The sequence below is a fragment of the Cynara cardunculus genome (genome assembly GCF_001531365.2).
Source record: "Cynara cardunculus var. scolymus isolate 2C chromosome LG 6, CcrdV1, whole genome shotgun sequence".
In the NCBI taxonomy this organism is placed as follows: Eukaryota; Viridiplantae; Streptophyta; class Magnoliopsida; order Asterales; family Asteraceae; genus Cynara; species Cynara cardunculus.
The window spans coordinates 8,022,012-8,033,936 of NC_037533.1; the positions used below are offsets into that span (position 1 = coordinate 8,022,012).

Genomic DNA, 11,925 nt, shown 5'->3' on the forward strand with positions numbered 1-11,925 from the left:
GAAATTTTCCCTTGCTGATATTCGTCGCTGATACCTGTTTTTCTAGTAGTGTTTGTTTATGGAGCTAAAGTAAATGATTTACTTGTTTTCACTCTTTAAAAGACTAATATGGACTTATTTTGGACAGATTGAAGTTTGTAGATGCTGCTGAATTGCTGCAACATTACTTGTGGATGGAGCCTTGAAGTTAGAAGTGCTAGGAGCTACATGACAAGACAAATGTTGACTTTTTGAAAGACATTTTTGTTTTTCCAGATTTATTATTTTTAATGGTTGGAATATTAGTTGTTTAAACTTGGTACAATTAGACCTTTAATTTTTTGACTTAGTTATGCTTTTGGCAACTTTAACTCTAGTTTTTTGTTAAATGTCTATTACACTCTCACCTCTAATTTAATATAAATAGAGGAGTTGGATTAGTCTTTTAGTCATCCCAAAATCAAATAATCATCTTCATCATCTTACTACTAAAATAGTTTCTCTCTCTAGAAATAGAAGTAATCTTTTTGAAAATCTTCTCCAAGTTTTCTTTTAATTGCTTTTTTATTTCTTGCCATTTACTTTCCGTTATTTATTTATTACGCTTTCCGCTATTTATATTTCGTTATTTACTTTTATGTATTTCTTTACCACAATTTATATTTCTTGCAATTTACGTTTCGTTATTTAATTTCCATCATTATTTTCATGTATTAAATTATTGAAATTTATATTTCTTACAATTATTTTTTTGTTATGAGTAGCTAAATTTCGTAGCTCGGATGTAAGATGGAAATGGTGAGTTTGTAAATCAAAAGAAAGTAGAACATTTTATGTAACAACAATATTTCATTAATTCATTTCAATTTTTATAAAACCAATGACACTTCTYGACGACTTGATCACTGTAAAATGTTAGTGTCATGGACTCTAAGCTGAGCCATTGACGATTACAAGTGAAAGGGTTGACTCATTTGAGCCAAAAACATGACTTGCAACAAAAAATCACCTCTTTTTTTTCATATATATACACCCTTACATTTCTTCTACTTTCTTTTTTTCAATATACTATCTTCTTACCAATGTAGAAAAACTAACAATACTATAATTCAAAACTTTCAGAATACTCAAATTTTATAATGTTTCCTCAACTCCGATTATTGTTTCTCTATAATAATATTGTCTTCTTACCAATGTAAGAAATCTAAACAACATATAATTCATGACTTTGAGAATACTCAAATTATATAATATCACCTCAACTCCGAATGTTGTTCTTTCATAATAAAAAAAAACTATCACTCCAAAAATAAAGGTCAAACTGCTCACATATTTATATTGCTCTTTTAATTTTTGAACCATMACATGCTTATTTTATATATACCTATCATACTCTATCAATGTATCMTTTGTTCATCAACGTGAGATTTTCAAAAACCAATCACAACGCAAGATTTTAAAATACGCCACTCATAAGATGTCATTTCAATATTTTAAAGTTATCTTTTTATATGATATAAATTGATAAACAAACTTAACCACATTTCAAGATTTAAGAAAAATACTCAAGTCTCATAATGACAATTGCAAATGAAATGGTTGACTCATTTGAGCCAACATCATCACTTGCAACAAAAAAAATCACCTCCTCTTTTCACACATATATATATATATATATATATATATATACACACACACATATCATTCCTTTACTTTTTTTCTTCCCACCAATATGGGATAAACAAATTTAAACACATTTCAAGATTTGAGGAATACTCAAATGTCATAGTGCCATGTCATTCTAGTTGGTTTCTCCTTTAATGATATATATATATATATATATATATAGGGGCAGGTTCAAATGCGAACCATCCAATTCTNTGACACCAAAATTTTAATTTATCAACCAAAACGTTACCCAAAGTGATTTATATTTTGACAGATAAAACATTAGCTATCAGGTTCACAAACATTTACATTCCCAAATTGTGTCTTGTTCATACACTTCAAGTTTTGTTACGTAGGAATTCTTAGCTCTTAGCGGTTCGAGTTGCAAGGACTAATTGAAATCAGTTCATGTCACTAATATTCGATAATGTGAGTAGATTGAAGCACTTGTACTTCACAGTTTTGAACCGATGGATAATAAAACAAGTGTTATTGAGTTAGCGTGATGTATAACGGTGATTATCACACCCAAATCACATGATGACACCAAAATTTTAACTTTCAACCAAAACCTTAACCCAAGTGATGTATACCGGTGAGTATCATACCCCTATCACATAAGTATCACACCCCTATCACATACGTATCACACCCATATCACATGATTACACCAAAATTTTACCAAGTGATTTATACCGGTGATTATTACACCCTTATCACATAAGTTTCACACCCAAATCACATGATTACACCAAAATTTTACCAGGTGATTTATACCGGTTATTATCACATCCCTATCACATAAGTATCACACTCATATCACATGATTACCTGGAGTATATAGTTCAATGACTTGAATGATGTTGTGTCTTACCATGTACTAGAAGTGTACGTCGAATATCATCTAGAGTTTTAGTATATAAATCAAGATCACATCCATGTAGAAAATAATGATAATTATGTGTTATCTAGTGATACTTTTATGCTATTGCTTATTAAATAGAAACCTAGGATTAGAATGTCTAGAACAATGTGATCTTCTTTTTCACCATTCTTTTCTGTTTCTTCAAATCCATTACCGTTTTTTTATTAATTAATATTCGGTTTCAAAAATGTCTCATTTACATTTTCTATATACTATGATTATGTTCTACTAAACATAAATAAACTCTTGTTGTCTTATTGAACGCTCAAAAGACAAAATTACAATCATATAAAATAATGTATAACAGTGATTATCACACCCATGTCAGATGATTATTACACCCAAATCACATGATGACACCAAAATTTTAACTTATCAACTAAAACGTCAACCCAAGTGATGTATACCGGTTATTATCACACCCCTATCACATAAGTATCACAAACAAATCACATGGTGACACCAAAATTTTAATTTATCAACCAAAACGTTACCCAAAGTGATTTATATTTTGACAGATAAAACATTAGCTATCAGGTTCACAAACATTTANCCAAATCACATGTTGATACCAAAATTTTTACTTATCAACAAAAACGTTAACCCAATTAATGTATACCGGTGATTATCACATCCCCATCACATCATTATCACACCCAAATCACATTATTACACCAAAAATTTACCAAGTGATTTATACCGGTGATTATCACACCCCTATCACATAAGTATCACACCCAAATCACATGATTACATCAAAATTTTACCAGGTGATTTATATCGGTGATTATCACATCCCTATCACATAAGTATCACACTCATATCACATGATTACCTGGAGTATATAGTTCAATGACTTGAATGATGTTGTGTCTTTCCGTGTACTAGAAGTGTACGTCGAATATTATCTAGAGTTTTAGTATATAAATCAAGATCACATCAATGTATAAAACAATGATAATTATGTGTTATCTAGTGATACTTTTATGCTATTGCTTATTAAATAGAAACCTAGGATTAAAATATCTAGAACAATGTGAACTTCTTTTTCACCATTCTTTACTGTTTCTTCAATCCATTACCCTTTTTTTGATTAATTAATATTCTGTTTGAAAAATGTCTTATTTACATTTTCTATATACTATGATTATGTTCTATTAAACATAAATAAACTCTTGTAGTCTTATTGAACGCTCAAAAGACAAAATTACAATCATATAAATGTATAACAGTGATTATCACACCCATGTCAGACGATTATCATACTCATGTCAGATGATTATCACCCAAATCACATGATGACACCAAAATTTTAACTTATCAACTAAAACGTTAACCCAAGTGATATATACCGGTTATTATCACACCCCTATCACATAAGTATCACAACCAAATCACATGATGACACCAAAATTTTAATTTATCAACCAAAACGTTACCCAAAGTGATTTATATTTTGACAGATAAAACATTAGCTATCAGGTTCACAAACATTTACATTCCCAAATTGTGTCTTGTTCATACATTTCAAGTTATGTTACGTAGGAATTCTTAGCTCTTAGCGGTTCGAGTTGCAAGGACTAATTGAAATCAGTCCATGTTATTAATATTCGATAATGTGAGTAGATTGAAGCACTTGTACTTCACAGTTTTGAACCGATGGATAATAAAACAAATGTTATTGAGTTTGCGTGATGTATAACAGTGATTATCACACCCAAATCACATGATGACACCAAAATTTTAACTTATCAACCAAAATCTTAACCCAAGTGATGTATACCGGTGAGTATCATACCCCTATCACATAAGTATCACACCCCTATCACATATGTATCACACCCATATCACATGATTATCACACCTAAATCACATGATTACACCAAAAATTTAACTTATCAACCAAAACGTTAACCCAAGTGATGTATACCGGTGATTATCACACCCCTATCATATAAGTATCACACCCATATCACATGATTATCACACCCAAATCAAAGTGCCCTAACCTAGTATTTTGACAAATAAAACATTAGCTATCAGTTCACAAACATTTACATTCCCAAATTGTGTCTTGATNGATTCTGTGGGCTTTTCTCAAGATTGTTTTCTTGAAGACAACTTTTATGAAAGTAGTTCTGATAACGACGAAGAAGGTACGATGTGATAACATTAAAATATRTCATCAATTTTCATGAATGGTTTTTTTGGGGTTTCTATCACATGTGATAAAAAGTAAAAAAAAACTTGTGAATGTAAACATTTTTTGTCCATTTATTGTTTTTGATATATGTTGATTTGAGTTTAATGTTATTCTACTTTTGTAATTGAAAATTTTGATGTTTATCACATGTGATAAACATCCCATTTTTTTAGTTCGCTACTTTTTAAATTGAAAAGTTTGATGTTTTATCACATGTGATAAACCGGATGTTTATATGTATGTGGATACTGTTTGGTTCGTTTTCCATTAAATTTATGTAAATGATGCAGCAACAACTGCTTTTGACACCCAAAATATTGATGGCATCGACTTACAAGTGATCACAGTAGCTGTGATAATGGTGTGATAGATGTGATATTAGACATATAATTGATGCTAGTAAATAATGTAAATCAGCAAGTGAAAAATGATAGCTATTTTTGTAATCAAGATGGTTAATATCACCTTCAACTTGTAACATCAAATCAATTATTATAATTGTGATATCTATGTAAGTGAGAATTTTGGATGTTTATCACAAGTGATAAACATCTCATAGCTACAATTGTATGTTACTGTAATGTGTCTTGATGAGGTTGATTTTGTTTTGAATTTAATTTAATAGTAATTGTGTTTAGTTTTATTATGTCATATGAGACTTTGTTAAGTTGGTTTATATGTATATTGTTTTCTTTATTTATAACTATTGGTAATTGTTTCATAGATCATTTGTGTTACCAGCTCAAGGAGTGATTGAAAGTCCTTGCTGTGATGGAGTTTGTATCCCATCTGTTCCAAGTGAATTTCAACCGGTTGTTGGATCAATCTTTACATCTTTGGAGGATGGAATTGAAATGTATCGAAGGTATGCCGACATTGTCGGGTTTGATATTCGACTATCAACCCAGAAGACAAGGAAGGGTGGTATAGTCAAACTAAAATATGTTGTTTGTCATAAGCATGGAAAACCAAAAAAGAGGTCGGTTGACTCTGTTGAAGTGGATGGACATCGTAGACAAGTACGAAATACAAACTTTAAAGTTACAAATTGTAAAGCATCTGTTAGGTTTAAATACATAGAGGTGTCTCAATCATCATATAGATTATACTATTTTTGTCTCAACCATAACCATGATTTGATTGATGATGCTGATAGAATTTTATCAAGTAAGAGTAGGCAACTCAGCTATGATGACAAAGTTATGGTTCACCGGTCGGCGATGTCAAATATTGGGCTTGTAAGAGCCCACAAGTTGCAGGTTTGTTTGAAAGGTGGATATGATGAAGTTGGTTCTACTGTTGTTGATTATAAGAATTTCAAGAGGGATCTCAATAACTACATTGGTGATGGAGATGTNACATTTCAATATTTGAGGAATACTCAAATCTCATAGTGCCATGTCATTCTAGTTGGTTTCTCCTTTAATGATATACATATATATATGTAATAAAATAAACTATCACTTCAAAATTAGAGGTCAAACAATAGCTCACATATTTATATTGCTCTTTTAATTTTCGAACCATCACATGCTTATTTTATATATATATTTATCATACTTTATCAATGTATCATTTGTTGATCAATGTGGGATTTCCAAAAACTAATAACAACGCAAGATTTTAAAATACACTGCTAACAAGATGTCATCTCAATATTTTTAAAGTTATATCTTTTTATATGATGCAAACAAACTTAACCACATTTCTAGATTTAAGAAAAATACTCAAATCTTATAATGATAATTGCAAATGAAATGGTCGACTCATTTGAGCCAACATCATGGCTTGCAACAAAAAAAAATTACCCCTTCTTTTCATATATATATACACATATCATTCCTTCTACTTATTTTATTCCCACTAATGTGTGATAAGCAAATTTAACCACATTTCAAGATTTGAGGAATACTCAAATCTCATAGTGTCATGTCATACGGAGGTTCAAATCCGGTGACTCTGGACTATCTGCAAAGCAGGTGCTCGTTCTGGGATTAGTCGGCTCGCATAGCAGGTTGGATATCCAGTTTAATAAAAAAATCAATGAGTAGTAAATCACACGAAAAAAATTGTAATTTTAAAAACATAAATACAAACATAGCATTTTCAACAATCCATAGGAACCAAAAACCTAGTTTACTRTAAAATAAAATTACTAATTGCACATGGTAATCTTATTTTTTTGTATAATCTGAAATTTACCCATTAATTAATTCATTTTCTTAATCTTTAATTTAATTATAAAAAATGGTTTGGTTTTCCAACTCTCAAAATGTTTATAATTTTTTAATACAYGTATTATGTAATGTGTATATGGATCGAAAATGTTTTGTTTTTCCACGAACAAGAGAGAAGCGCCCACGTTCACTTATGATAAGCCACGATGACTCAGTTTCTTCCTAAAATAATTGGTTTTTGATGATGGAGGAGTAGTGATTAATGGCATTGACGTGCTATTCTCCCTCTTCTCTCCTTAATCTTCTGTTATCCTTACTGATTTTGTTAACTTCTTCCTTTGTATTTTATCCAATTCTGCAGTGTTGTGCTGTGTAAGTTGATGTAAATGTCTGTACAGATGAGATCTTCACTCAAAGATTCAAAGGTAACTCAGTTCTTTCCTTGTTGCTTATTTATTATTGTTAATTGAAATTGAAAAAAGGATGATATCCAAATGCAGATAGAGCCTGAGAAGACGAGCACAAGCAGAGGATCTTCTAGAAGAGAGAGAAAAATGGCATTGCAACAAGATGTAATTTGCTGTCACCTTTGACTTTTTCACTTTCATTTTTGGTGGTATTGTCAGTTGGGTGTTTAGAATCTTTCTCAATTATTGAAATAATCTAGAATTCATTCGTTTTACCCTTTTCTTTAGGTAGACAAGCTTCGGAAAAGGCTTACGCACGAAGAAAATGTTCATAAAGCGTTAGAACAGGCTTTAGCACGCCCGTTCGGGGCTCTACATCGCCTTCCTCCTGATCTCCCTCCGGTGGTAGGACATGATTCCTTTCATGGTCATCTGCATTTCATTTTAATCACTTGTTGGTAGTTGTTTTCGCACATTTTTATCAACAATGCTTGAATTTATGGCACAAAAATGTAATTGAAACTGGTATTTTATATATAATAGACATTGGAGCTCCTAGCTGAAGTGGCTGTTTTGGAAGAAGAAGTTATTAGGCTAGAAGATCAGGTGGTTCAATATAGGCAAAACCTATATGAAGAAGCTATCTACATTTCTTTCTATAAGAGGAATCTTGAAAACTCAGCTACTGATCTTCAAGAAAATTGTCCTTCACCCTTGAGACCAGGTGATGCTTTTACATCAGGTAATGTGAGAATGAATTTTTTGGTGAGAACAAGAGAATAAAACCTTCATATACCTACCTTTAACGATGCTCATTTACCTATCTTTGTCACCGTTGCCTGAACTTTGAAAAATTCTATGTATGTGGACACGGAGAACCGGTCTTACTGTACCTAGGAGCCAGTTTGAGCCTAGGGCTTGGCATTCGAACGAATCAACAAGCTTTAGAAGAGGTGATTTTTGGGTATTCACTGAATCAACAGGTTTAACCTTCGGTTAAATGTGAAAGTGATTGAAGGTATGTAAATGTTGGTGAAGGTAAATGAAAGTGAAGACAAAACAAATAAGGTTGATGAAGATTTGTTCTTTGTAAGCTATCAATTGGAAGGTAGTTGTAGTTGAAGTTCTGCGTCTTTTTTAGTTGTTAGATCGAAAAATAAATCATCCGAAGGCTCATAAATGTTCTCGCCATTATCACTAAAACTTTTATTCTCACACGATCCCAAGTCCCTCATACTATCCCTACTTCGTTATCAGTCGTTATCCACAGGCTCTGAATTTTGTTTTTTCGTTAGAAATGGTCAAGGAGAGAGTTAATGAATTATGCACAAATCCAACAACGAACAAACAGCAATCTCCAAATCCGAAAACTCAAAGGATTAAAACGCTGAAGAGATCTCCGATTGACTATATGTCATCAGAAAAATGTCTAGATCAAGGAGACGATAGCCCGAATAAGATTTCAGAAAGAATTCTGAAATGCTTAATGTTTATTTTTGCACAAATGAGCTCGACTTCAGCCCTGAGGATGACCGAAATGCTACCTTCATTAGCATCGTGTGAGAATCCATCGACAACAGATTTTAAGGATCCTTATGATGTCTTCTACAAATTCGAGAACACGGACATTGGTCCATATAAGTATTTATATGAAGTTGAAGCCACCGCGATCAATAAAAACCGAACAACAATTTCTGTTTTCTTATCACAAAGGCTGAAGTAAGTATATAATCTATGGTTGATTGATTGCTTAGAGCCATAACCTGTAGATTTGATATTAGTTTGATGTTATTTTTCATTATTCAGGATCCTACTCGGGAAACTTGGATCGGTCAACTTAACAAGCCTTACACATCAAGAGAAGCTTGCTTTCTGGATCAATATATACAATTCATGCATGATGAATGTATTATAACTTTCTGAATCATTTGTTGGTTAATCATCTGTGAATTCAAACTGATATTCGATGTAATGGTAAAATTATCAGGCATTTCTTGAACATGGAATACCAGAGACTCCTGAGAGGGTTATTCAACTAACGCAGGAGGTAATGCCACACACCCTTCTGCCTTCTGCCTTCGAATGAGTATTATACATATAACGATCGTATATATCCTTCTTACCGATCATCAGGCGATAATAAATGTCGGAGGCCATCTTTTAAATGCGTTTAACATCGAACATTACATATTGCGACTCCCCTATCACTCAAAATGCGTAAGTGAACTCCTCTAGTTTCTTTCATTTTCCCGTCGCCAGAAACTCTGATATCTGAAACTGGTCATATCATATGATTCGTACTAAATGCACCATAATTTTGAAAAGGGTGTCAAGAACGATGAAATAACTACACGAAGCATATTTGGGTTGGAGTTGTCAGAACCGCTAGTAACATTTGCATTATCCTGTGGAAGCTGGTCGTCACCTGCTGTAAGTTATACATGCCTGTCCTGTGTGTATGCATGCACCATGTTATACATCTTTTAATTTATAGGGCATTTGTTTGTTATAAGAAACTTTTTCAAATAATTTTGTAAAAAATTAATAAAATGCTTTGTTTCAAGATTGTCTTAAAAACTTATTAAGGCGTTCAAAAGTGTCCTATAAACTTATTGTAATATACATAGGACACGTAAGTGTTTGGTCCTGTAAACTTGAAGTCTTATAAAATAGGCTACTAAGACACTAACATATTTTTTTTACGTCTTATTAGATAAAAACCGATGTTTTGTTGTAGTAATGGCAAAGTTCATTAACCACATCTTTGGCATCTATACATTTGTGAGGAACTAAAGTTGCATTTTGCCACTAAACTTAAAAGCAGAATATTTGTAAATCATGATTTAATAATTTTGAAATATTCTAAAATGAAGGTAAGGGTGTACACTGGTTCTGAAGTTGTAAATGAACTTGAAGTTGCAAAAAGAGATTACTTACTGGCTGCAGTTGGGATTTCAAGCACGAAGAAATCGCTAACGATACCAAAGCGGTTGGATTGGTATATGCTTGATTTTGCTAAAGACATGGAGTCGTTTCTCGACTGGATATGCCTTCAATTTCCAAGTGAAGTCGGAAAAGTAGCAATGGAGTGTCTTCATAGAGAAAAGACCAAACCACTTTCGGATTGTGTTCGAGTTGGCGCTTATGAGTTCCATTTCAGGTACCTTCTGTACAAATAAAACTGCTGATATCATTTCTATCATCGACTTTCATATGGTTCTTATAGAGCTTTTTGGAGTTGATTAGAGATTTGTATTGAGAAATATATTGGAAATGGAAGTAGAGACATATTCTTCGTTGACGCCATTGTAAGTTTGTAACTATCATTCACACTTTGCATCTTTACAAATAGAATAGAAACCCCAATTGTTGTGAACATTTCTTTCCTATTGAAACAGAAGTGTAAGTTTCTTCAGACTATGAAAGAAAAGTACACTACAAAAGTATTGGGTTTATAGGACGTTTAATATCTAAATGTTCTAATAGATCGCTTTATAAGACTTAAATTTATATGACGAAACGACAGGATTTAAGTTTATACACTACAAGAAAAATCCTCATTATATTGGTCACTACCAATATAAAAATTAGTCACTAAGACCCTATAGTGACCAAAATTTGGGTGGTCACTTTTAGTCACTAAACGTCCGTCACTAATTTTTGTTAGTGACCAAATTGAAATAGTCACTGTATTTGTGACGACTAACTTGGTCACTAAATCAATGAAAGTCGTCACTAATTTATCATATTAGTGACCAAAGTCGGTGACCACCACGAAGTCGGTCACTAGTTAGGTTCAAGATAACGGATCCGTTAATTGGTATTAGCGTCCATTAGAGACCAAATATATGGCAATCACCATTAATGGCTTCTAGACTTCTAGTGACCAAAAAGGTAGTCACTAACTAAAAGGATATGAACAAAAAATATGCTAATTTCCACCTCAATTGTATTGCAATAAAATTTGAACCTACTAATTTGTAGTAATGAAAATGGAAAAATTGTACCAAAATGGAACCAACTTTCACGTAATTTCTATTTTGGGGAACCAACTTGCACCTGATTCTTATTTTGAAGAACCAACTTTCAAAATCATCATTTTTGGGAACCAACTTGCACCTGATTCATATTTTGGGGAACCAACTTACAAAATAATTATAGAAAAATAACTAAAATTCGTTTTTACTAATAACCAACTTGCACCTGGTTCGTTTTTCTATTAACTAAAAAAATCAAGTTAATAGAAAAAAATTAATTAATGCAATAAAAATAAATATTAAATATCACATTCAAAATTTTTATATCTAACCAATCCGTATCAATTAATTTTTTTCTATTAAATTAATTTTTTTTGCATTAGTAAAAAACAATTTTTATCGTGGTAATTTGGATTTTTTTTAAAATGTTCAATTTGATATCTGAATTAAAATAAATGAGATTTAAAATGAAAAATAGATTTTATTGCATTAATTTTTGATAAAAAACGAATTTTAGTTATTTTTCTATAATTATTTTGCATGTTGGTTCCCCAAAATAGGAATCAGGTGCAAGTTGGTTCCCCAAAAT

At 31.8% G+C, this 11,925-nt stretch overlaps 1 protein-coding gene across 1 annotated transcript in view; it reads left to right on the forward strand.

Annotated features, from left to right (window-relative positions):
- LOC112514110 overlaps positions 1–10,572 on the forward strand; it is a 25,176-nt gene extending 14,604 nt beyond the window's left edge. The window contains exons 2-13 of the mRNA XM_025120442.1: positions 5,066–5,138; positions 5,500–6,130; positions 7,351–7,377; positions 7,435–7,524; positions 7,648–7,764; positions 7,903–8,101; positions 8,655–9,078; positions 9,166–9,265; positions 9,347–9,406; positions 9,493–9,581; positions 9,678–9,789; positions 10,233–10,572. Of these exons, the coding sequence (XP_024976210.1) occupies positions 5,066–5,138; positions 5,500–6,130; positions 7,351–7,377; positions 7,435–7,524; positions 7,648–7,764; positions 7,903–8,101; positions 8,655–9,078; positions 9,166–9,265; positions 9,347–9,406; positions 9,493–9,581; positions 9,678–9,789; positions 10,233–10,538 (2,228 nt within the window). The 3' untranslated portion in view covers positions 10,539–10,572. The remainder of the gene's footprint in view (positions 1–5,065; positions 5,139–5,499; positions 6,131–7,350; positions 7,378–7,434; positions 7,525–7,647; positions 7,765–7,902; positions 8,102–8,654; positions 9,079–9,165; positions 9,266–9,346; positions 9,407–9,492; positions 9,582–9,677; positions 9,790–10,232) is intronic.
- The last annotated feature ends 1,353 nt before the right edge of the window (positions 10,573–11,925 follow it).